This window comes from Alosa sapidissima, chromosome 14 (genome assembly GCF_018492685.1).
Source record: "Alosa sapidissima isolate fAloSap1 chromosome 14, fAloSap1.pri, whole genome shotgun sequence".
In the NCBI taxonomy this organism is placed as follows: domain Eukaryota; kingdom Metazoa; phylum Chordata; class Actinopteri; order Clupeiformes; family Clupeidae; genus Alosa; species Alosa sapidissima.
The window spans coordinates 18,551,777-18,579,381 of NC_055970.1; the positions used below are offsets into that span (position 1 = coordinate 18,551,777).

Sequence of the window (27,605 nt, forward strand, 5' to 3'; positions counted from 1 at the left end):
ATAGAGTTGAAATATGTCTAGCACCACTTGTGGCCCTCAGGGCCCTCTCAGCTGAGGACCAGGGCCTCTACACACATGGAACTCTGGGTCTGTATGCGAGACGGGTCTGCGCGTCCGAGGCAGTCCTGTAGTCAACGTTCACATTTTTTATTTACTTCTGCTGAGTGAAACTAACAAAACAAAACCAAATACAAAACCAAAACCAAAAAACAAACAGCACATCTCGATTCCTGCACACCGGCACCACAAAAGAACGGTTGGGAGGCCTTCAAAGACCTCCTCTGGGGGGGGGGGGACCTTTATTTGACCCCATCACCCAATTAAATAAGGCCCCCCCCCGTCCTTCCCACATTAAAGGATCCCCTGAACGCTCTCACTGGGAAGCAGCATCGGGAAGCTCACGCTGGGAGACGCCGAGCTCTGGCCGACACGGAGAGAGAGAGCGCGAGAGCGCAGCGGGTGGTCTGCCGTTCGGCCGTATCTGAGAATCTCTGGGCAAACAATATTAGGCCGGATTGATTAGCCACCAGCTGGACTGAACGTGAGCGCCTGCATTGGGGTGTGGGGTGGCAGTGGAGGGGACCTCTGTTTTCTCAGTCTTAGTCTATATGCTGAGCTGTGTGTTTATCAGCGAGCGAGTGCCGTGGTTCAACTGTTGACTCTGAACTCTTGTGTCAGCAGCCCCGGTGGTCTCCTGCCAGAGCTCTGTGCCACTGACAAGCCGCAGCCAGACTCTGAGAGGCTGAGATCAAACTCGGACTTTGAACACACACACACACACACACACACACACACACACACACACACACACACCTAGTTAAAAGGGGAGCGTTTAGGGAGTGTGACTTACCCAGGACTGATTGCAGCCATGGGAATGGCGTTAGTTTTCAGGGAGACATTTTGCCTCCGAGACATGAATAACTGTAGCCTAGAAATCTAGACGCGCCCCTAGCGGCAGCAAATTACATTTGCTGCCAGGGCTAGTCTAGCAACTCTCCGTTGGCTTGTGAGCTCCAGAAATCGAGACTTAATCAGGTCATTGAAATCGTGTATAGAGTCGTTTGGTGGGCTTAACATAATGATTGATGGCAGAGTTGCAACGGTTTGGCTTGAATTCCCTGCTACTTGAAAACAAATATCCTATTGCGTCCTATTGCGTGCAGAGGGAATTTGAAAGACAACTGATTATCCCGCCCCGCTGACTGAGCACTGCGAACGGTGAGTGCCCAGACCCTACATTTTAATGTGGGTCTGGCTCGCCAGGCTAGAATAACTGTGAACCGAGTGCAAAAACAGACTTAATTAATGATTAATAACGGATTAATTACTCAAGGCAATGGATTTAGTTGTGTTTCCACATCCACACGCTTGTCTCTACTAGCTAGCTTCAGAACTAAACAGGTACAATGCCCCACTTTTTGATGAAACATAAATACATAAATTGAAACCAAGGAGTAAAGTGATGATACTATAGGTTTCACTATAGGTTCCTTTAAAAAAAGGGGGCTATTTTAGTTCTATGCTTACTAGACCACTTGCTTTCCTGACAGAAATTATGAAAGTAATGAGCACCATAGGAAAGCACCTAACATGACCAGCTCTTTCACCTACCCCATCCGAGCCTAAGGCTCTTTGACTCAAATCATTTAGCTCATATCTTTTGAAGGATAAGTTCAGAAGCACCAATACTGGTGTTGAGGTTACCAAAATCAGTTGAAAAAAACTACTACTTGACGGTGGCTCTTCATACAATACAATAAAATAAAGCAGACAGATAATAAACATACAGTAAAACAAAACAAACAAATAAAACAAAAAAACATTTGGGAAGTAAAGTGGGAAAAAACAGGTTCCAGTGCCCATTCTTGGGTTCCTGGCCAGCCAGTGGTGATTGGAAAACAGGGCCTGCTGAATGTTCTCACACTGTGCAACAGCCATCCTGATGGGCTGAACAGTGACCTCTCATGTCTATAAGTCACTCACTTTGGTTTACAGCAAAAGTAAAATAAACAAAACAAAAAAGTGTTTTCAAGTCATCTTAACATCTTTTAGCTTTAGATCTCACTTGAAATGTATGTTCATGCATATGAACAGTTTATAGACTTTTATGATATTACTCCATCAATATTAATGGACATAACAGTAACGCCTTCTATCATAATAATAATAATAATAATAATAATAATAATAATCTGAACATGTCAAATGAGACAACCCTATCCATCTGCTGCGAGGTCATTAACTGTTGTGTGGCATTTTGTTGGCATAAAAGTCTCTACAGGTCTGGCAGCACCGCTGGTACCACCTCATGTCCTGGCACAGGTTCTTCTCCCGGACCACCCTGCAGTACACCGTCCACTGGTCTCCCGTGCACTTGTACGTCAGCGCCGCTGCAGGGAGATGCCAACACCATACCATGAGGTCACTTTCACCATTCGCAACGACTCATGCAATAACTCAGAACTTGCATAGGCATTTGGCCCACAGTTACCCAACCTGGATACAAGCTTAAAAAGAGCTCACAGTGCCTTTGATGGGGGGGTGGAGGCATATGTGTGTGTGTGTGTGTGTGTGTGTGTGTGTGTGTGTGTTCTTACCCAGTCTGGGGGAGGTGATGGTGTTGACGTTGACTTTCTCGTTGCACGCCCCCAGGTGGCACTGCCGGTAGGCCGGGGGCTTGAGCACTGCCGGGCAGTCGTTGCCATGGCGACCGGTCACGCGGTGCATGCACTGGACGACTCTGGACTGGAGAGCCCGTCCGCATGAGGAAGAACACTGCAATGCATCACAGGCAGACGGTTAATTCACACGCTCAGAGCTGAAATGGAGGAAGCTAGTTTGGTGTGTTTTATCGCTAGCTTGTCTTTTGACTGATACAGCTGGGGAAAGAAAGAAAAGGCAAAAAGAATACTCAAACAAATCAGCCAAATTCAGTGCCTCAGGGCAAAATGCAAAAAGGCAAATTAGTCTGACGTGAAATTATACTTTCAAGACTGCTAAAGCAAACTTACAGGAAAACTCTCTCACTCTTGAGAGATCATTATGACTGCAAAAGGCCAAGAGTACAGTACATTTCATCAGGATGTTTGCATGATCAATCTAGATATAATGAGCCATACCAGGCACTTCAGGGTAATAAATGCTAAATTAATGGGGCTCTTCTCCACTGCTGATTAGTCATGGTTTTAGAATCTTTTGTACGTTTCAGTTTTGTGTCAGCCTGGCTAGTATCAGACCGCTCCTCATATCTCAACTGAGGGGGATCTCAACTGGGTCTGGGGACCTTTAATTCACTTTCCAAGGGGTGTAACCAGCAATGACCAAAGCTTTTTGGAAGGGCAGCAAACACCTTTTTCTTGTACGCAATAAAAAAAAATAACAGAATCAAAGGAGCACAAACATTTTACATTTGTTGTTTAGGAAGAATGCACTTCACCCAGACCATGCCCTACAGATCAACAGTAAGAGATTATGGTAGTAAAAACTGTGTTGAAAGGCTTCCCCTTAAACTTCACAATGCACTGGGCCAAGAAGGAATTAGTGGCTTCACACACGTATGTTTTGTTTCAAGATGCAGACTTGTTTTCTTGACATTTCCTTGACTGCACAAAGGATGCCCAGCCCATCTCGCAGATGGATCCCAGTATGATCTAATAATAATCATTCACTGCCATCATGCTGCTTATTTCTCCACATGTGCGAGACCATAACCAAAACTGATCAGGATGATCAACAGTGTACAAGCATAAGCCTCTAAATCAGGAGACAGACACGTCGTAACTCACTCATCGTAATTCACATTTCTGAAATTGGGACAAATTGAAAAAAATAGTTGGCTGGATAAGGCATTTCATTAAGCACCCCACGAGACATGCCAGCAGTCAGAATCCAGATAAGGCTTGGCTGTGATCTCCGCACTCACGAGAGATTCGCTCCCCCACGGAGGCGTATTTGCTAATAACTTGGCGTGCTAAATTCAATCGGCTTATCGGAGTGATACTTTAATACTCTCTAATAAACGTATTCTGTGATATGTTTAGGATGAATGCCGCCATTATATGAGCTTGGCAGAAGCAAACACACTGAGAGAGTGGCAGACTTACAATGATGACTGTTTCCCTGAATAGATCCCCACTCAATTAGGCAAAATAATCCCACAACAAGTCACAACACTCCGAATAGGCCCAGAGGGAGGGGGAAACTAGTCGGTACCATTTATTACAGATGTGTGTGCAGCTTCTTCTTCCACACATGACAGAATTAATCTGTGTGGCTCTTGCAAACAAGAGCAGCCCAAAGTCCTTTCATCACAATACACTGTTTCACCCAAGGAGAGAGGGAACGAGGGGGGAAAAAGTCAAAGTGGTGAAAATGAAATAGTCATGGCGACTCGACTGATCAACCGTTTGGCCTCCCATCGGAGTGCAGTAAAATAGCGTCAGGCGTGCAGAGCACGGCTCCAAGTCGGCATAAAACCCCTTACAGTGTGCCACTGAGGGCCGGCCCTCCTATGGACTCGCATGCATCATTAATGGGGAATGACACCATACGCTAACACACAAGCAGATCTGGCCCCATGGCCTCTGTGAGAGTATTCAATGGCACATCAAAGCTAATGGTCCCCCTAGGTGCCTGAGCTAAAGTCTGCTTACTGTTAAACGTCAGAGCTGGATGGATGTGTGCACCATGACCGGGAACTCTGTAAAAAGCTACCTTTAGGCAGAAAGACAGACATACTGGGGTTTCGTGTACTGTAAGTGAAACAAACTGCTTCCAATCCTTTACATTAAAAATGCCAATGCAGTCACAACCTGAGGACAGAGGGACTTATTCCTCATGTAAATCACCATTGTTTATTCACCTGAGAACGTGGGTTCATGTCACACAGAATGCAGATAGAGACAAGCAGTTCATCTGGTGACCTGGAACGTCCACTCATTCACTGCCTTACACCCCAAAACTTTTACACAGAACCACAACTGATACTGCTAGAGCAAACCCAATTGAGTTTGAAATGAACGTTGCAGTTTTACAGACAATTTTACAACATGATTTTTGAACATCCCATGGAGTAAGCAATGGCAAAATCTCAGTTTATATCCTATTTGCACTCGCAAGTTATTCCGAGTTACCCCCCCCCCCATAACAGCATGACTATCTCCATTCTGCAGACAGGTCACACACCACAGTATAAATCACACTAGTCGAATGCTGATTCCCTATACAGTAATCTCCTCTAAAGCCCCGATCAGCACATTCTCCAGGGGATCATTAATACTGTAATACTGTTACAGGGCACAGTCCAGCCCGAGCTGGCCTTTAAGACATGCAAGGAAGAGGGGGCCCATTTCAGCCATTGGCAGGAAGAGCGACATTTCAAGGACCGCCTTGGCTTCAAATGAGAACTCTGATTCTACTAAGACCATCTAGTAAAACAAATGGCTTGATTTCACCACGACTCTGTTGCGAAATCAGTGTGAAAGGGAAAACCATGGCCTCCTGGTGAAAGAAAAGTTTGGTTTTTACCAGCTTCTGCTGAAAGTTTTATCTGCATACTGTTTTCTGTCTTTCTGTCAGTCTTTTAAAGTCCTCTAAAATGAGGGCACCCTCTCCCCATGGGTCTATCTCTCCCTCTCACACACACACACACACACACACACACACACACACACACACACACACACACACACTCAAGGGTTGTGCTTGTCATCTGGAGATAGTGACAGCCGTGGCTTGATTTTGCTCAGCGAGAACCATATGTGGTCCACTCCTGAACAAGAGCCCGCTCAGCTATTTCATTAGCGCCAATGACGTCACAAGGGCCCGGCCCACGCGACGTGATTAGCTCTTAACAGCTCTGTTCGCCTCGGCCTCGTGTGCCCCCCTTCAAGCTTTGACACACAAACTCTGGCTCCCAGTCGCACTCGCGCACGACCTTCGCCAGTCTTTCAGCAGTCTCCATCTCTCTCTCTCTTGTCGACGACGACTTTAGCAGATGTGCAGGGCGAGGCGGCAGGTTGAAAGGTGAGCGCGCCCACACTCGGCCAGTGCGCACAGGGAGGCATAAAGCTCAGAGTTTTCCAGTTCCTTTTTGGCTGAGAGAGGGGGGAGGGGATTTCACGACTCCCTGCTCGCCCTGTTGGACTGACCTTCAGGCTCACGCCTGCTACGGGCTCTTGAAAGTCACTCATAAAAAAAAAGAAAGACATAAAAAGACACAAACAGTACCAAGTAGCCACCAAGCACGAAGGCAAAAAAGTCAGCCAGTCAAAAGATGACATCTGGGTCGAGAGCAATCTCGATTTTATGACCCTGTGCGAGAATGATTACGAGATTCTTCGATGTCTGCACCGAGACTCCACAATGTTAGCCAATACAGGCTTTCAGTTGAGAGATTTAGATCAGAGTGACAGAGCTCAAAAACAACATAATTTTTATTATAATTTGCAGCTTACAATTGCTTACACAGCTATGGTGCTGTGACTAAGTTGTTAGTAGATGAGCAGCTGGATATATAGCAGTTTACCAAACACACCTTTTCAGTTTGTTTTCACTTCTGAAAAAGTACAGCACAAAACCGGTGATAAAGGGAAGAGAATCTCCAGCCGGGCTGTTAGTGTTCTTTTCCATGCATGCTGCTCGTGTCAGTCTCAGACCTCTCTGTGACCGATGGACATTAAGTGGTCTTTAGAGGTCAGTGAGTTACTGCCGGCAGTAACCAGGAGAGAAGACTACAGTCGCTTCCCTTCAAACAAGTCTGAGTTCACTGCAGGCAGCAGATGAGTTGCTTTGGCCTTTTTGTGCTTTCTGGACTCTTTGACCCTATTTGTGAAAATGCCGTAAACTTGTGGGAATGACTGAGGATTAAACATGACTGGCAAGTGGCATTGTTTTCCTCATCAACAAACAGGGCCTTGCTCTAAGAGTCTGGCGCCTGCCTTGTTTAGCAGCTTTAATGAGAAATTGGATTCACACTGTCCTCTCTCCTAGTCGGAGGGGTGGTTTTCGCCGAGTAAGTAGTTACTGCAGCACAGTGAAAAGTAACCGCTGCAATGTTGTTCTAGGAGATTACCCAGAATCCTCAGGGGAACGATGAACGAAGGGCGACAGAGATGGGGAAAACAGCCGTGATCTGTGCTCTTGGCAGCGGCAGTGGCAGTGGGCACAGGCAGCAGCTGGTGACAGCCACAATGGATAACCAGCCCTGGAGAATGGAGTTAACCAGCTTTCCACCGAACCACAGCAGCGGCAGCAGAGACACCGAGCACAGATGTGGCCCAGCCCTGCGCATCTCACTGTCAATACATCTGCAACCAGATCTCCTCTGGGTAGAAGGTCATTTTGGGTAATGCGGAGTATGTAAGACCATCCCGTAGGAAAACACATAAGCTCAAAATAGCATCTGTGCTACAAAAACTAACTGTGCAAGTGTACACAATAATAGTTAGTATCCTTAAACAATATTCCTAAACTTTTTAAATGTTCCTGCTCAATGAACTTCAGTTAGATCTCATGCTAATTCATGAGACTGTGTAGTGCAGTTTTTCATTCTAAAAACAGCACAAGATGTGAAGGGGGATACACTGCAGACAAAGGACATGGAACCGGCTCAAACTGACAGCTCACAGCTGGGAGCACAAGTCACACTGTTATAGTATCAAAGACGTGCCTGCCCTCATCAAAATCATTCAAAGGTGCTGAATGTATTTCATATCTGATCAAACAACGCATCAACCACTAGTGATTGCCCCCCCCACACACACACCGAAACAAGAAAGACAAGAAAGCCAGTTGAGGCGTGTCTTCAAAGCAGGCACGCAGTCAGAGTGGGCCAGGACTCCTTAGAGGAACTCCGTCAGCCCGTTACCGCAACAGACAGGTGCAGTTGAGCAATTTGTCAACATGCCTGCATTAGGACTGGCACCACGTCCGCGTCCGCCACAGCATGGGGGAGCGTGGGAGAGTAAATCGAGTGGAAGGGGACATCTGGCTGGAAGGAGTGCTTCCTTTTTTTCTCTCTCATTCTGTATTTTCTCCTAAAAAATGTAGATTAATGATCTGGAGAAGGATATATGTTTTTTCCCCCGTTTTTTTTTTAGGGAGACAGAGACAGAGAGACAAGCTTCCTCCATAATAGCTGACAAATCCGTGATTGGGAAAGGACACTCAATATCATTGCCAAGGCTGTCACAGAGAGATGACTATTCCAGTAATGGCTCCTCATAGAATATATGTTTTCATAGCGATTTCAGGGCTTGCAGTGCTTGAGGGACTGCATGCGTGTGCGCCATCAACATCTCGAGCTGTCTGCTGAGTACACTCTGTGAGTTGATGGACAATGTGTGTCTAAGAACGCGAGACGCTTTGGTGCATACATGCACATAACAAGTCAGCATCAATTGCACATATATATATACTCTAGAGTGCATTTTCCATTGACATAATAGCTCAGCTACAAGTTAGATGCAAGAGTGAATGTCAGAACAGATAATGACCATGGTCTACTGTTTCAGTGAGCAAACGGCTATAACCTTCAACTGAGAATAGTGCAACTACTGTAAGGCTAACAGACACGGGCACTCAAATCCGAATGTGGTATGGACACTGCAACCTCCCCCCCAGCTGCCCCCAGCAGACTACACATCCCTGGGTTTGAGAAAGGCGCTATATAAATAAAACATATTATTTTTTTTATTGTTATACCTTTGACCAGTCTCCAGTCTTCCATTCGTAGCACTTGGAGTGGTCCTCACAGGCCTCCTCCTCTGCCGGGCGGGACACGGGGTCACAGCGGCCCTGGGGGTTGGTGCAGGTGACGGTGCGCCTCCGCGTCCCACGGCCGCAGTCTGACGAGCACTGTGTGGAGGAGGGGAGGGGGGACTTATTTATGGGGGCGCTCCACTAGAGCCTCTCTAGCAATCAACTAATGAACTGAAAAGAGAATCCATCAAGCGAATGACAGAGAGAGAGAGAGAGAGAGAGAGAGAGAGAGAGAGAGAGAGAGAGAGAGAGAGAGAGAGAGAGAGACAGAAAAAGAGAAACAGAAACCACCATACTGCCACCATAGGGGAAATGAAAATTGGCAAGAAACATCTTCGATGTTACACCCCCCCCAACCCCCCCAATATATGTGGAAGCCCATGCCCATGCTGTGGATGTGTCCAAAGTATAAAGGATGGAGGTTGAGAGGTACCCTGGACCACTCGGAGGCCTCCCATACGGTGAGGCAGTCGCGGCCGTCGCAGCCCTGCACAGCCGAGGGCTTGCCGCTGACACAGTACAGGTCCCTGGTGTTGATGTAGGAGCCGTTCTGGAGCTGGTGCACGCACACCACGTCACGCAGCTGCAAACCCTTTCCACACGTCACCGAGCACCGCCCCCAGTCGCCGGTCACCCAGCTGAGAGAAAGAGAGAGAGGGAGAGAGAGAGAGAGAGAGAGAGAGAGAGAGAGAAACAAAGAAACAAATAAACAGGGAAAAAGAGAGAGTGTGAGAGAGAGAGGGTGGGGTGAGGGGAGATACACAAACACAGACAGAATGAGTCATGCAACAACAGCAGAGAACAAAATAGACATTTGAGACTTTTCACAATGTCATGCTTATGCAGCAAATTTTGCTGGGTGCACATCCCCTGTGGCTAAACAACGTGGTAGAAGACAAAGCACCCACCATCAGCATGGGAAATAACCTCAGTGAAGCCTCATCCTCCACTGGGGCCCACAGCGCCACAGTGAGGAGGCAAAAGGTAAACACACCGACCCTCACACTTGACCCCTCGTTACCATGGAAACGCAAATTAGGGGCAAATGCAAAAGAACATTATGATATGCATGAAGCTTTTACAGGACTATTCAAACAGCTGCTAATTAATACAAAAGTTTGAGAATATGCAGCATGTACTGTTCTATGGAGATGACAGAGTAGCGGGGGGACATCTGAGGGACTTTCGGAAAGCTGTGTTCTCTCTAAAGTCTAATACACAGATAAAGCATGGCTGTGTCAGAACTACAAAAGGCTGGAATGCTCTCTTTCGTTTCCTCAGATCTCCATTTAAGCCTGGGAGCTCCTTTCTGGTTGTCTTCACCACGGATCCAGGATGCTTCCTCTCATTACCGTAGCTTTGAGAGTCCATAAAACACACACAACACGTGCATCTGTAGATCTGCAGTAATGACTCTGAAGCGTGGAAAATAAATGGTTTCAGCAGCTTTGTGAGGGAAGACATAAATAAGATTGACTAGCTATGCTAAGCACGGAAAGGTTTCTGCACACATCACAGATCTAAGGGAGAGAGCCTGCAGCCTCGACACGCTATCCCAAGCACACAGTCAAACTGAAAAGGACCATCAGGCGATCAAGAACAAAATACATTGATTAGCACACACTATTATCTGAATCTCCTACAAGAGTCTTATTATACTATTTAGATTCCAGGCGGGTGGCTGAATGTTGACTCAGACCATCCTTGGAGAGAACCAGGAAACAGTCCTAGTAATCTTACAAGCTTAAGTGTGTTGGTTATCTGCAGCACTCTACATCCTCTGAGAAACACCAGCCACGGCAGCAAAGCCGTGTCAAGTGAGTGACAGGTGGGGCATGGGAACACTCTAGGACAGGTCAGCCCTCAAGAATGAGCCCATAACAATGTCCATTACATCTCTGTGATCTCGCAACCCCGGCGAATGCGGAACCCTCGACATATCTCCGAGGCATTGACAAAAAAGCTAGCCAGTTAAGTGACCAATCGTGCCTTGCTGCCTCGCCACCGTCGTCTCTCTGTTTCTTCCATCAGGGCGCCATCTCTCTCTCTCTCTCTCCGGACCGCGGACAGTCGCGCGAACTGCTGCAATTTATTAGCGCCTCAAATGAGACTTTTACATTTCCTCTTCCGCACGTCACCACTGCAGCTGTGCAGCTGCACACAAACACGGGCTACAGGCTGCGTGTGTGAGGGAGCGTCGGCGTGTCAGGGGCTCAATGGGAGTGAGGAAAAGGACATGGGGGCCCACACAATGCGCCCACACACACACACACACACACACACACACACACACACAACCTCAACTGGCCTTTATGTAAGACTGCTAGTTTTCATCAGAAAGCTTTTCTTAACTGTTTTTTTTGTCATCAGTCTAAATTTTAAATGCAGTGCACAACTTAACGATGCTGCACACATAAAATCTTGCATGAGCGGTTTAATTCTTTAATTGCATCAAAGCTGAGCTCAAAAAATATATTTCCAGACACGTTTCCCAAATAAAGAACATATGAGGAAAACCAGAGCACACTGCACTCTTTATTAAGTTTGGTTGGGTGAATGGGCTTTATTTAATAATGTTCACTACTGCTGGCTTTATTGAAGACAAGACTATAATACTTCAATAAGTGGCAAAATGCTAAACTTTCATAACAGTAGACCACCCGTCTCAGCTAACTAAGATATATCACCTTCTTTTGGAGTGGAAACCTGTGCTCTTTAATTCTGTGCCTTTTCTCTCCCTCATAAATGTGCAAATGGGACTAAGCTGAACAATTAGCCTAGCGTTTCCTTGGTTACGCACACCTGAGGTTCTGCACTGGTTAGGCTCTTACCGGTACTGGCACGGGTGGGTGTTGCAGTGCCGAATCTGAGGTGCTGGTCGGTTCTCGGGTTGACAGTGGCTGTCATTCACAAGGGTCATGGTCTTGTTGAGCAGCTTCATGCAGGACACCAACGTCTTTCTCTGGCCTGAGGACGTAAACAGGAAAAGAGTCATCAAAACACACCGTCAATTCCTGATAGAATCATTTATTTAGATTCTTGACAACACAATTACAATCATAGTAAACAGTCATCCAACACAATTAAATATTTTGTAAAATATTTGACTATTTGAATGAACTCGGTCATTTTACATGTGCTCATCTATTTAAGTCGTTGAATAATATTGAGGTAATGGAACAGTTTGCTATGGCATGACCAGACACATGTTGTTCCAGAAAAGCAAGGTATCATGCACTGCAACTCACCCACTGGCCAAGATTTAGCAAAGCCCCAGCTAACCTTTGCCTAATCTGCATCATAGCCTTGTCTAATTGAGAGGCAATTATGGACTAAAACATAGTTAATTAGAAGTAATGACCTCAATGGCAAACGGGGGCTATTTTTAGTGGACAACTAAACTCTGCCCAAATTAGTCCTGGAGTGAAGCACTGACCCTTCATGCATAATGTGCGATGTGGCTCAAATAAGGGCCCGTAAAAGCATTCTTAGCCTAAAACAGAGGCAGTGTGCCAGGCTAGGGGATTAGCTCATTAATTTTCTGTTGTGATGAATGTGCCAAGCCAAACCAAGCAGTCAAAATCTTGTCCCCATACTGGGAAGCCACCTGGGGCAAACCAACTTGGATGGCAGGGGGTGAAGCATTTTTCAAAGAGCTTTATATGCAGCACTGTCAATTACATAGTTTGTCTGCTTCTTTGAGCCCCCCCCCCCCCCCCCCCCCGGTCAAACACACCCAACTGTTATTTAACACTACCTGACATTCATTTTGTGCATTTCTTTGTTTAGCATATACCCACTGCAGCTTGTAGATATGCAGTCCAAGGCAAAACTTGAGTCTTTATGACACAGGGCCAAAAGACTGTCACGAATTCCACGTCAGAAAACACAAAGTAGAGCGTCAGCGCGCGGCTTCAGCTTCGCTCTCTGTCAGGCCCTACAGAGAGAATCTTTGTGCTCCCCATTCAACAAGGAATCTCTTTGTGTTGTTTAGTCTATGTCTGAAATGTTACTGAAAAGGAACAATGATTTATGGTAACCACGGCAACTCAGAAGTATGTTCCATCTCGACAAGTTGCTATTGGCCAACACTTAAGCACGTCTGCATGAGATCTCTAAACAACCCGAGGGCCACATCCAAAAGCACAAGGACGATCATTCAGTGTAGTCTTAGGAAATCAGTGATGTCTCCGTGCAGTTTACATTACAATTAGACCCATGATGACTGACTCCCTGGGCTGTCTCCTTTCCTCTGAGAGTCCTCCTCTCACACTTATTATTTTACATCAATTGGCAATTAGATGCCTCCAAACACCCCATATATAATATCAAGCTGGCTAGCTTTAACAGATGCTTTCAGAAGATGTTTCAGGCGATTACAGATATTGCTTTTGAGATTTTGTGTGATGATCCAACAAATCATTAACATCATCTTTCAAGAGCATTAAAGTATCACAAGTTTGAGAAATAAACGACAAAGTCTGTCCGCACGCCTCATATTTGGTTTAAAGTGGACATGCTGAGTCACTGTTTAAATGGGGTGTGAGTAGATCTATCTCTGCGCCGGCACAGACGGATAGCCGTGGTGCATGATGGGACGGGAGCGGCACTGGGGTCGGATGGTGGCTCTCTCTCCCTCTCTGCTCTGCGCCCGTGGCCCCCCTGTTTGCCTCTGGCCTGTGTGAAGTGCAGCCTCGCTGCCATTGCCCAGAGACCACTGGGAACACCAAATTAGCGCACCAGCACGATACACATGATATGTGGCACATTCAAGATTATGAAAGCCATTTTCACAACAGCAGCCTCGACTCGGGAGGGAAGGGGGACTTGTGTTGTGATTCGCCACACCCTGGACCCTCAGAACCGTTAAACCATCCCCGCTGATCAGCTCTCTCCCCAAGAAATCCTTTCTCTTTTCCCCATTTCGCCACAGTCAAGGTCGTGCAAAGATGCCTTTTAAAGACTGAAGGAACAATCCCTTTGCCTGTGTCCTCACCAAAATGAATATTTTAACATTGGTTGGGAAGCACATTCCGTTTCAGCTTGGCGCACCACTGCCTTTTATCAAAAGAAAAATCATTTATTCCCTCTCAAACGTTTGCAAGACACGCATATAAATTTAATACGAATTCTTAACTGTCTGGGAAGTTCAACAGAAAGCAGCTGTCTACCAGAGTCATACAAGCGCAGTCACACCCATGAAAGCCAACAGACAAAGGGCTCACATCCTGCCAGAATTCAATCCAAAGTTATTAAATCCAATATCAAATCAGCAGCGGCTTGATTCAATTACAGGCAGTGGAGACTTAATGAGAACACTGCGTGAGAATTCAGCTTTTTAGATCAGCTAGAAGTCAGGCATTGAATCATACATAAACAAATAATTAAGCTGGTAGATCCTCAGAGACCATGAGTGTAGTCAGAGAGGTTCCCCATCCAAAAAACGAGTTTCAGGACGGCAGCCATTCTTTTCAACAAACTCCTGGGTCTCTCGCTGGAATCAGGCGTTTGAGATAGCAGGGAAACAATTCCACTAATGGTTTGGCACATCTGCTTGTGTGGTAAGCGTCAAGATTTCCAGTTCCCTGTCTCCATTTGTCCCACACCCAAATAATTTCATCAACAGTAAGTAAATATTCACGAGAGAGAATACAGTTTGGGCACTCACTCCATGGAGAAAAGCCAAAAAGGTTCTACAAAGTTTCAGGATTTTCTCTTTTTTTAAAAAGAACTCACACTTCCTTTCAGTGCAAGAGTCTACCTACTGTATACCTACAATGAGCTAGCAGCAGAATGTTGCCTACGTGGTGTTGGGCAGCCGTTGCTGTGCTGTGTGAAACATTTTTCGCCACACAAAGGCAACAATACAAGGCTACTTGACCAAAGTGGTCAATTAGCATTGCAGCTAGTGCATTCAAGTCCCGAGGTGTTCGTATAAACTTGTTTTGACCGCATGGTTCAGCCCTGCACCTGCCCGGGTTCGAACCCGCAACTCGCAGCACCTCCGGATTGGTAGCGAGTGTGCTAGCATGGAAGCTAAAATCCATGGGTACTAGCATCTCTAACTTAAGACACTGGGAGGGAGGTTTACCTAACAAACAAGCTGCATAGCTACACACCAGCCTGCTACTGTTATACGGTGTAGGCCTACCCGGTGTACGGTCTCTATTCACCTTATTCCGCCACTTCCAACACTTACTACAGGGCGTATTACAGAAACTTCCTAACTCACAAATCCTATCTTATCTGTTTGACAACCATGGCCTATGTTTAGAAAGTCATAACAGAACAGCCGCTCCTAAGTCAGTGTTCTCCTAACTTCAGATAGGAAAGGAGTATTACAGAAATGTCTTAAGTCACCAAAATCCTAAATAAATGTACGGAATAAGGCGAATAACCAGTAGCTTTGTAAAGACTGCCACAATGCTACCACCACAAGATTCTCATAGATGTCAAGAACAGGCTGACCTCCACCACACTGGACACTGCAGCCTTCCCAGCTGCTGTGCGTCCACAAGTAGAGATGCTCCGGCTCCCGTTGCGCCTCGCTGCGGTTCTCCTGGGACTGGTTCAGAGACACCGTGTACTCATAGTGGATCCCGTACGTCTGGTCATGGAACAGGAGCACCTGGAGAACACAGTCAAAAATAGACTCATGGGTAAATTCCTCTTACACTGAAGCTGCAAATATTTCCATAGCATTTTTATGATATTCATAGTTAGGAATTTATTTTAGGCAGATGTGGCAATGTCTGCTAAGAACATACACAAGACATACAGTACAACAGTGTGATGGTAAGACAGGAACGTACCATCTTGGGTGAACAGGAGGTATATATCTCTAAATGTGTTTATAATGACTCAATGTGAAACTAAAGAGAAAACTCCCCCCACGATAACAGCATGCGGATACTTAGGACTAGGTAGTAGGACTAGGTCTTTTCAGGTGATGCCTAATCAGACACTTTTTCCTCGAGCGTTGGACTATTCTATGTAAATGCTCCATGAGCATGTCCCAGAACATCTGAGAGCTCTCTCCCACAGATGAGGTGTGCTCTGATCCAGGCTAGTTCCGCGACACTCCTGAGAGTTAAAGCATCACCAGACCTTACCAAGCCCTGCCGGGGCTCCGCGGCTAGTTTTGTACGTAGTAAAAGTCGGAGAACAGCCGAATTTTCCTGCACAAACCTGAGCATTCATTCAAGGTCAGGCTTTAGCGTCATAGCTTCCACTCGGGCCTCCAGGCTCGCCTGCAATTTAGCTAAATATTCTGCGGGGATGAAAACACTTGAGCTGTTTGAAGTCAAGTTACTATGATCCAAAGGGCTTCTCCCCACCTCTTTACTTGGCAGAAAATAAAGGCTGCTTTCGTTTCTTAATTAGGTTAATTGTAATCTCTTCGACTGCTTTGGGGCTTCCTTCACTTAACAGACTTCTTCTTTAAGGATCTTTTCGGGATGGGGTGGGTGAGAGGAGAACTGATTCTAATCTCCTACGTTTGACCAGGTCCAGCTATAAGGACGATCTTAAGTGAAACAAGGTGCTAAAAGGATCCGGTTTCATCTTTACCCATTTCTTATGTGCAGGTTTTTAGTAAACTATGAAGGAACATGATGTCATGAGGAAACCGAAGAATCTTACATACATTTCATGAGGAACAGAAGAAATTTGTTCCAGATTTTTTTCCCTGAAATGGAAGGCTCCAGCTCAAGCATGGGACTGGCCCGAAATCTTTAAATTATTGCCCCAAAATGAGGAGGTTGTGATGTCTGAGAGAGCGTTTCGCCTGTTTACCCTGGACCAGGCCGAGTCTGTGTGCACTGACGTCCAAGCAAGCAAGTGCACTCATCTGTGCCCTGCATGTGTTTTCCAGTTCCAGCCAGCAACCCAAACTTCCACTCAACGCTGGGGTCAAAGGGTTCTTTCAAAGACGAACAGCCCTCTCTCTCTCGGTCAAAGAGTCTTCCGTACATTAATTCCTTTTCCACTAGATGCATGAGCGTTCATGTACACAAACGGATATCCTCCCGCAACATCAGAAGGATAATAAGCGGGAGAGAGAGTATGCCTCCGTGCATGACCACATTCTTGCCCCTGCCCTCTTCCAACCCCCCTCCCCTGCCACCACACACACACACACACACACACACACACACAATGCTAATGGCTTTACCATGAGGTGCAGAGGTGTCTTAGTGGGTCCCTTAGCAGACATCTTTTCCCACAGTCCCCGTCGCACGTAGCGCACCGTTGTGCCGGCGAGCTCGAACTCCCCCGGCAGCTCAATCTTCCAGTCGCTGTTGATGGATCTCTTGCTTGAGTCTTTCAGCGCTGTGTTGGTTAAAGCAAAGATTACCGGTGTGTTAACGGATCCGGTCTGGCTTACCGCAAGTCTTAAGGCAATGCGTCAGAGTGACTTCATTGCAATTGAGAGCCTCAATAGATAACAGGAGTGTATGCAGCATTGTCAATATCAAAAGAAGATGGGGGGAAAAAAGTCTGTTTCATGTACAGGGCATATGCCAACAATTTGCTGAGACTGTGATGTAACTAAAAGGCACATATAACATCTATGCACTCCATATGTCTTCATTCGCCAGAGGTACATATAAATATCTACACATATAAATATCCATACATGCAGCGTTGGCAACAGTTTATTACACTCAAGAAGGATTTAAATGCTGCATGTGTATGTTATGTGTAATTGCGGATAGAAACAGCTGTGAAGAGAACATCAGAACACCAGCAGAGTCCCTGAACATCTGAGCATAGCTGTCAGGCCGAGCATCCTGACACCTTTGTTTCCCATGCTTTATCATGCTTTATCATGGGATGTAACTTCCCCTGTAGTCGTTCCGCCTGATTGATTATTTAGTAACAGAAGGCGACCATGTGGGAGACAGCCGACATGGCAGTAAATTCAGATAAGGACCCTATACTGCATACAGCTGTGCAAAGACGTTCACCATTAAAGATGTCTAATGTCTTAGGGATCTAATTGCATTTCAGTATTTAATAGTATAGCATATACACTGCTTACTTTTTTGTGCTATGCTATACTGAGTTACTGTGCTTTTTTTTACTGAGATACTTGTTTGAAAGCATTAAGAAACTCCTACAAACATTAATACATGCTTTGTACCTTTATCAAAATGTTACGTCCTGACTAATACTACCATCATGATGAGACAACCTTCTGCATATATTTAACATATCAATCTGCATATATAGAATATATGCTATTAACCAAACTTCCAATTTAGAGTGTGTTCCTTCCTACACTCTACAATTACAATAAGGCTAAGCAAATGTTCTCGTAGATCAATGAGAGACTATGTATCAAACTATGTTGCTGCATCATAGTCCATCTGTTTGGTCCTACAGTGCCTCTGCTGATATCCATTCTGAACAGCAGGGATGTTTACTGTTGGAGTGTGGAGAGAAAGGAGGGGACAGAGAGAGAGAGCCATGCACAGGGAAGTGGAAGGAAGGGAAGCGTTTTTGTGCGGCCGATGGAACAGATGTTCCCGTCTCACTGGGAGGGGCTCTCTTTCAAGTCTCTTCCAGCAGCCCCGCGTGCAGATTCCAGAAAAGCCGCCTGAGTCCTCTCATTACACATGCAGCCCTCGGATGCTGCCAGGTGCGTGTTTACACATTAGTGTGCCGACGTTTCAGTGTCGTCGCCACCGCGCACCCAACCACGCGAGAGCGCGACAGAAGGAGGCTCGTGAAAAGAGCAAAGACGTTATAAATCCGTTCCCAGACATTCCACTGCCCACGCTTCCTCGGCACCCAAAAAGATTGATCGGTCGGCTGGGATCTCGACATGCTGCGGCTGCCTGATAGAGGCGTGTACGGAGAGCCACTGCGCTACAGCAGCAACAACAAACACACGCAAGCCCTCAGGCCAGTCAGACTTGCCTTCCACAGGTGCTGATCGGATGCAATAAGCAGCTTTACACGCCATCTCCAGACAGCCTGCTCTACTCATCAGAGGATCATAAGAGGGGGGGGGGCTGTCTGTTGTAATATGAACAGCCATCTGACTGAGCTTGGTCCAGTGGGGCTGTGAGTCGTTCAGAGGCCTAAGGGGGCGTTCAGACTGACGCACTTTTTTCACCTCCAGAACGCGAGTATTCCGAAGTAGTGCGAAGTAGCAAATATGAGGTGGAAATTGTGTACATGTTGCTATGATATGTTATATTTAGCTAAATCGCTAGCTCCCCGACTTAGCTAAGGCAGGCAGCTAAGCAATGACCCAATGTTGAAAAAAAAAAAAAAAACGTGACCTCAAAAGTTGAACTATTTTTTAACTTTCAGCGTGTTTTTAGAAGCCTAATTTTTTTTCTGCTTGCGCCCCGCTTTTATAAACACGAGGCGCGTTGCAACAGTAAGTCGCACCATTCCATAGGGAAACAATTGAATTCAAGGGTTCGGAGGTGAAAACGCGTGTCAGTGTGAACCCCCTTTAAGGGAAGTGCCTAGAATGCAACCAGAGGGGTAATTACCCAGGAAGCTGTGGGATGGCTTGTCCTCCACCACTTTGATTCGCCGAGCGCCAACTGGAATGATGGCCGCCTCGATGTAGCCTGTGGGAAAGAAGGGACAGCAATACAGAGGTGATGAGTGGGTCAGAGCCTGGTGTAAAGAGTGTTCAATATGTGTGTGTGTGTGTGTGTGTGTGTGTGTGTGTGTGTGTGTGCATGTTAGTCTGTGTCAAACTGTGTGTGTGTGTGTGTGTGTGCGCGTCTCATGTCAGGGTGAAATACTACAAGACCTGGGCTTAGCAGACACTCATGACCTGGGCTTAGCAGACACTCATGCCCTCTATCAGAGCCCAAAATGTCTCAATCATTCCCATTGTCCACTCCGACGGGGCTGGTAAGGCGAGCTCTGGTGAGGCCTTGTTAGAGGCCCCTCAGGGGCCCGACTCGTCACTCATCTCCTGGCACAGAACACAGGCCAAGCCTTCTCAGCGCCAGGACAGGCTGCCAAATAGGCCAGTCATGAAAGCAATCTGCCGCCGGCAACCGGGGTCAATGCCACCTAGAGAGTTCGTGGCCTGATAGCTGCACTGAGGCCGGCTCGACTCGACATTCTCACCACAGAGCTAGCGTGCGCACCCCCGCTGAAAGCTACGACTGGTGTTGCCGTGAGGACGGAGGAGCGAGTGCTTCCATATGGGTCTCCAGTGAGAGAGCTACAGCGAGGTGCCCATACGTCATATCGGACTCAGAGGGGCCTTGTGCAGAAGACCGTCAGCTCTGATTAGACCCAGGCATCCCTCTCTGTCACACATGCACGCGCAATCGCACACACACACACACACACACACACACAAGCACATACACACACAAACAAAAACACCCTTTTGGGGCATGGTACCACTCTGTGTTTGGGCAGTCGTGATAAAACAAAGCAGCTCTTTTGTTTACAGTATCCTCTAGCGACTATAGCTGCACTTAATGCTGACCCTGTGGCTCCAGCATACAATATATTAAAACAAAATGAAACACACACACAAAAAGAAAACACTCATAATTTTTTAACCCTCACAAACAGACCATATAGAGACGAGTAAACAGAGATTAAGGGGAGAGGAGAAAGAGCCGGCCTGTTTACTCAGACCTCATGTAATGGCTAAAGGATGATAGCACTTCAAAAGAGAGCTCTATCAGAGGACAGGGTCATTCCAATTTGACCTCAGAGTAATAGGAACGCTGTGGACCAGCGAAGCTCTCTGCATGCCAAGCTGGTAGAATCGGGAATCCTCTGAATTTGAAAGATCTTATAGGACATCTACAGTATGACACCTTTACAGGACAGCGCTTACATCAAAGCATCAAAGACTTCATAGACATTTCAAATACTGACAAATTTGACACTTCCAGCTTAGTTGTACCTCTCACTGGCCGCTACTCGATGCCATCTTTGCACTCATGCACATGACACTGTGCTCCAGGGTAAATGACAAATGAGAACCAGTCACATAGGCTTTTTTGACTGGAAGTGGGTTGGACCAGTTGGCCTATACTTAGCCTATAGCTAAAAGGGAGCTATAGGCTAACTGGTCTAGCCTACTTCCAGTGAATTATGTTAAGCTAGGCTAAGGGTGTCAGAATGGGTTATTGTGCACACAGAGAAGAGAAGGGTACATACCCTCTTATCTAACTCTGGGGTACACAACAAATAAGCTTATACAAGCTTATAAATAACACCCCTTTCTCACTCTGTTCACCCACAACACCACCCCAGTCCCTACACATATCGTTATCAGCAGCATCCAATTAGAACATCATGACATAAAAAAAAAAACAATTACGAACCCTCCCCTACCCTTACTGTATCTACAGTCATTTAACACTTTCATTACACAAACAAAAGGATCGCTACATCAAGTAAACAACTTAACCGAAAGGGGCCTTCAGCCCCAGGTTGGAGGTGAACTGGTTAATGACCTGTTTCTCATGTGTGAAGAGACTGTGGAGTCTCCATTTGCTGTTTTCATTGCCACTGGATTCTCCTAATGATGGAGAAAAGGTCAGAGACATCAGAGCCAGCAGCTGTGCCCTCACCCATTCTTACACTTCTTTTTACAATGTTTTACAAAACGCTGAGTCTCAGCTTTGCGCTTTTTAAATAAGTGAAGCATCTCGAGTCAAACCAGGAGCGCTGGCAACGCTTGAAAAAAAAGGAAAATCTCCCAGGCCCTTAATCAAGTCAGACTGTCGGAAAGCCAGCTGTCTTAATGTGTGATGTAGCTGGGCTCTTCCGAGGCGGAGAGCCTCTTGTAAAAGAAATTCCCTCGCCTTTTAAAATGGGAGCAGTGAGGTTAAGTAACCGCTCTGTTTCCACTGACACACGGGCGGCTCTCCCTTTTGACGCCAGTTCCGAGGAGGTACCACATAAAAAGATGGCAGCGTCTGCCAGAATTTGAAGACAAAAGACGTTCAGGAATCAGACAAGAGAAAGACTAGAGAGACCAGCCCCAGGGCTTTGTCATTAGACATGGAGAAACCCTCTAACAATGGGAAAGGTTATCCAACGATCAGATTGCCATTTTGCAGACTTTGGTGATATTCATGGCGTCATGGTGCTCTTACAGCCCCTAAAACTGTCTGGGAATGGGAATCGCTCCTCTTTTCACATTGTCAAATGTAAGCTCAATACACATGTAGAAAAAGCATAACAATGGCTAAGGCTGACTGGAGAACAGTACGCCATTGTGATCGGTGTAGTCATGACCATCAGGTCACTGTGCTCTTACAGTCCCATAAACAGTCTGCAATGGGATTTATGGGGATTTTCTCTCTTACACACCATCAAAGGCACACATACACAAACACACCATCAAAGGGCGCGCCGCACACACACACGCACGCACACACACACACACACACACACACACACACACACACACATCTGACTACCAATATCAGTAGTGGGGAAAAAAGATGCCTAATGTGATGTGGTGATCCTTTTTAAATAGAAACAAATAGGATTCTCATACAGGGTGAAAGTCCTTTATTCTCTGTCGATAATGAATTTCCACACAAAAGAAAGCAGGGACAGCTTCTGTCAATGAATAATATTACGATCAGATCGACATCCTTGTTCAGTTTACATCACAGAGGGGCTCAGTGTGGCTTTGGGGCAATCCATTAAAATGGAATAAAAGACTTATGTGTGGTGATTAATGCCTGGCAGCTTGTGTTCCTGGCTCAATGCCCCCAGTAAAAATGGCAAACAGGCCGTTAGATGCGTGCTGGCGCTCTGCCTATCGGCTTGGGCCCAGCTAAGCTCCCCTTTCAGTGTGGCCTGAACTTCAGGATGGATCGGCTCCTGGTGATTTAAAGGAGGCATGGCTTGAGACTCTTTCGTTGGGAGATTTTCACGAGAGGTCAAGCCAGACTTGCTCCAGCCTATGAAGAAATGCCATTTACTGTCCTGTAACGTGGGGGGAGGACGTCGCCCCGAGCCACCCGATGCCCAGCCCCGCCATAAACTCTCAGTGCTGGGAACAGGCTCCACTAAACCCCTGACCTTCCATTTCCACACACTCAGAGGCACCTGCCAGGTTACAGCACTCTATCCATTGAATGCTGACAGCCTCTGCTATTGAACTCAGCTTTTACAGGTACTTTCTCTTGCACCTGGCAACTAATAATCACACAGACACCAGGGTCAATTAACCCTCAGCGCTCTATGATAGAGGCTGGATGCAGTTGTAGGAGTCTGAAAGATGACTGACTCCAGTCAGTGTGGGTGCACCACGCTTCGGAATGATCAATATATATATATATATTTTTAATGGGAGGTTGGCGTGGTACTGCCTGATTGATTCCAATCCACGAGATGCATCTACCAAAAGCTCAAATGCCTTTTCACCTGGACAAAGCATTTGAACTGCTCATAAAATGTTCACCTCCGTCATGCAGTTACATGTCAGATAAAACAGTCAGCTACACTGGAGGCCACCCTTCCACCCCACACTGCCCAAACCTACAGGGCAATTAGGTCCACAGATCCACTGATACATAGATCCTAACATGCGGAACTTCTGCCGCACTCTGAGCAGGTCTCATCGTTTGTAAAATAGCCTTAGGAAGTTGAAAAAAAATAGCCTTAGAAAATCTAAGTATATATACTTTTTTGATCCTGTGAAGGAAATTTGGTCTCTGCATTTAACCCAATCGGTGAATTAGTGAAACACAAACAGCACACAGTGAACACACAGTGAGGTGAAGCACACACTAATCCTGGCGCAGTGAGCTGCCTGCTACAACGGCGGCGCTCGGGGAGCAGTGAGGGGTTAGGTGCCTTGCTCAAGGGCACTTCAGCCGCAGCCCACTGGTCGGGGCTCGAACCGGCAACCCTCCGGTTACAAGTCCAGAGTACTAACCAGTGGGCCACGGCTGCCCCAAAATCTAAATGGAAACGAGCTGCTATGCCATAGACTGTAGCGTACAAATACATAGGTTAGTAATAATAAGATCGCTCTACCACACACTATTGACTTTACTTGATTTTATTCAGATCGAACCATGTGTTTCGCATACAGCGTCCTCAGGTTCGCTCAGGTAAATACATAGGTTACTTATAGGAATTCTGAGCTCAGTTTCTACAGACTGCTGTCGGTACATTCCCTCTATATTGTATCAGAGTTATGTTTATAGTTTGTTGCAAAGACACACAGACGTTCATTTATTATTGCGCTTCTCAGCTGTAGGGGGACCCCAAGAGCAAATCTTCTTTAGTGCTGCTTAAATGCAAAGTCTGCGCCCATTATGATGCTAGGGTTAGAAAAAAAATCCCCAACTGTGAGTACCTGTGGAACCAGGTTATTGAAAAGTACCCAGGCCCTTCAGTGGCGTAGGACTTTTTGCCCCACCAAACCACCACTACAGTCAGGCCCCCTCTGACTGGACCCGTCCAACTCACCCGTTCCCCTGGTGTGGTTGAAGTCCCCCTTGACGATCTTGCAGGACTTGCCGTCCCCGTTGCAGACCCCACATCTGTCTTCCTTTGCCGAGGAGCCGATGATGCCATCACAACCAATTTTCTGCGGGGATATGGTATGAAGCAGATCTTTGTTTCATGTGACGTAAGCATGGGAACATTTGTACACATTAAAGTCAAAGTGTACACATACAATCCTCCAGATGTCTAGACAAGACCTACTGTACTAACCAATGTATATGTGTGTGTGTGTGTGTGTGTGTGTGTGTGTGTCTGAGTAAGTGAAGGAAGTAGGGAGTGAGTGAAGAAGTGAGTGAGACAGAGAGAGGGAGAGAGTTAGAGAGAGAGAGAAAGAAAGAAACAGAGACCGTGTGTGTGTTTGTTTGTGTACGTTTGATGAATGCCCAAACAATACCACAGTCTCTCCATAATAAGAGACACATAAATCTAGTGCAGACAAGTAAATCAATTTCGCCTTAATGCCCCTTAAAGTCATCAGATTCCGTTCACCTCTGAAGACTGTATCGTGTCAAGCAGAGCTCCCATTTTTTCACTTGGAAAAAGTGTTTCAATTCATCCACCAGATTGTAATTGAACTGAACCAGCTGTGATCTCCCAAACAAAGTCTGACAATTAGAAAACCATTAACACTGTTCAAATCCACTGAGGGAGACTTGTGGTCTTAAACCCTGTCAGTGGTGGTGGGAAAATAAAACCTCTTTGTCACACCTCCAGTGAAGAAACACACATTCGGATTCCCTTTGATCATACTGCAGACAGACACCCTAAGTCCAATTCATACTGAATGATTCTGGATCTGTTTGCAGAAAATAGCATAAAAAGATGTCAATGAAAAGCATCAAAATGAAATACTTTTTCCATTAATATAGAGTGCAGACTGGGTAGGTGGAACAATGAGACAGCAGTGTGAAGAGTACAGAATCGTGGCCACTTTGGATGACTGTCCTGACCCATTTCTGCGGCTAACTGGAAAAACATCTTTCTCCCAACAGCTGATGGGAGTCTTGAGCTCACACACACACACACACACACACACACACACACGGAGGTCAGAGCCTTTTGTCGGGGCTGGACTGGACTCTGGCTCTCTCTTTCTGCCTTGTGAATTCTAGAATGTGAAGTCACCCGGCAGCACTCCCCGACCGAGGAGTATCGTGCTGTAAATACAGTCCCGTCGCTGTGGAAACCCCAATCCCTGTGTTTGAGCCCTTTCACGGTGCAGGAGGCTAATGAAGACTCCAGTCTTTCCCCCTCTCTCAGAGTCAGCTTAGGATCTGCTGATCAGATATTCATTCTTCTAGGGACAGACAGACACACACACACACACACAAACCATGCAAAAACACACACACAAACACACACACACACACACACTACTGTGTGACCAGAGAGTGATGGGGCGAGAAAAGCAGCCAGATCTGACTACTCTGCTAAACCAACTGAATGCTCTTTGAGGGGGTGCCTGCCTTCCTTCCATGTGCTAATGTGCCAAATGCTGAGCTGATCAATCTGCACTACGTGGAGCTCTGCTGAGAGGAGGGGGAAGCGCTCTAACGAGAAGCAGCCGTAGCATGTGTGAGGGTCTGGAAGTGATTTCACCGGCGGATCCTGGGTAGAGTCTCACAGACACACACACACACACACACACACACACACGCACGCACGCACACGCACACACACACACACATGCACGCACGCACCGTTACAGAGGCCTCCTCAAAAAACCCTAGGCACTCGTGCACACACACACACACACACACACAAGCGCGCACACACACACACACACAACCACAGAGATATAAAAGCACAAACACACACATAAACACTTATACAAACACATAATCACACTTAGAAGCCTCTACAGAGAAAGCATATAGACAGACTAATGAATTATACATCCAAGCTATGTAATCGACATCAATTGGTTAAACTGTCAGGAAAAAACCCCGCCTATTGCATGTTTGTTTCAGCAAACGTCTGGAACCACTTCCCCATAAACCAGTGTCACTCTAGCAGAAGCAAGCTCACACACTGCACATACACATACTAAACAAAAGCAGATATATTCAGAGTGTGTGAGAGAGAGAGCGAAAGAGAGAGAATGTGTGTGTAAAAGTAAGAGAGAGGGAGAGAGAGAGAGAGAGTGAGAAGAGAGTGAGTGAAAGAGACGACAATCTCACAGAATTCATCGACAGCCCTGGATTCCGAGCACTCTGGGCTCCGAAGTTTTCTTTTAGTCTAGTCCTGATATTTGAGTCTTTATTTGTTGATGTTGTGCCCCAAAAGATGAACGAGAGCCAGACACACTAGCCCAGTGCCCGGGAGCGCCTTGCGCTTTTCAGCTTTATGTGACAACGGATCAGTCACTGTCCACGCAGTGCCAAAAGCCCCTCACAGAGAGAAAAAAGGCTTTTAAAACTTTTCTCTACCATATTTCAGATTAAATCTCATGTACACTTCATGACATGACTTAATAAACCTAGTTAGATTTCGGGTGAGCTCGGGTGTGAGGACTTGTGCGCTGCTGCATTCGCACATGTGTTGGCGAGTGCGTGGAGTCGTCCTGTGAGCCTCATGACACATGCTAATTCATCCCATGTGCCCAATGTCAAGCGCAGCCTAGCACATGAATTGTTCCATTGACAACATATGAGCCATTCTCTCCTATTAGAGTCTCTGGCCACGCAGCCAGAATGTCCATGAAATGTTCTCTGTGGCCCACATTTTAACGGAGGACTCTCTCACCCCATCCTCTCCTCTCATCCCATCCCCCTCTCCCCCCTTCCCTCCGATCCTTCTTCCCTCTCTCTCTGTCCATCTTTCCCTTCTGTCTCCCATTCTCTCTCTCTCTCTCTCTCTCTCTCTCTCTCTCAGCGACTATCTTTCCCAGCATTTAGATCATCTGTAAACGCTGCGAAAAAAATGTGGTCAGTCCCGTGGCTGCTGCTGTGTCGGCGGGGCAGCGCAGACGCCCTCAAGTGGGACTCTGGGCTTTATTGACCAGGCCACAGCCAGACACATCATTAAGGCCCCCGCAATTAAAGCCAAATAAAGCCGAGCCCCAAATCTGATCCATTTCACCTGAGATGACAGAGCGGAGCGGAGCGGAGCGGATCGCGAGGGGAGCCGTGTGGAGCCGCCGTGAGCAAGGAGATCTCCTTGTTATGCTAAGCCAGCTGTATGGAAACTCGCAGACGCTATGAAAACAAAGTTAGTCTGGTCTCCAAGAGGAAAGAGAAGGAGCAGGCACATGCACTCACATGCGCACACACACACACACATCTATACAGTTAACATACACAGGCATGCATGCACACACACACATAATATGGACACACACACACACACACATGGACATACAC

At 46.5% G+C, this 27,605-nt stretch overlaps 1 protein-coding gene across 1 annotated transcript in view; it reads right to left on the reverse strand.

Moving 5' to 3' along the window:
* Positions 1-1,209: 1,209 nt before the first annotated feature.
* Positions 1,210-27,605, reverse strand: part of adamts17 (ADAM metallopeptidase with thrombospondin type 1 motif, 17) — an 83,193-nt gene continuing 56,797 nt past the window's right edge. The window contains exons 15-23 of the mRNA XM_042062347.1: positions 24,205-24,325; positions 19,272-19,352; positions 16,934-17,091; positions 15,229-15,388; positions 11,592-11,727; positions 9,194-9,398; positions 8,704-8,856; positions 2,598-2,775; positions 1,210-2,390 (exon numbers count right to left, since the gene is read on the reverse strand). Coding sequence (XP_041918281.1) covers positions 2,239-2,390; positions 2,598-2,775; positions 8,704-8,856; positions 9,194-9,398; positions 11,592-11,727; positions 15,229-15,388; positions 16,934-17,091; positions 19,272-19,352; positions 24,205-24,325 — 1,344 coding nt within the window. The 3' untranslated portion in view covers positions 1,210-2,238. The remainder of the gene's footprint in view (positions 2,391-2,597; positions 2,776-8,703; positions 8,857-9,193; positions 9,399-11,591; positions 11,728-15,228; positions 15,389-16,933; positions 17,092-19,271; positions 19,353-24,204; positions 24,326-27,605) is intronic.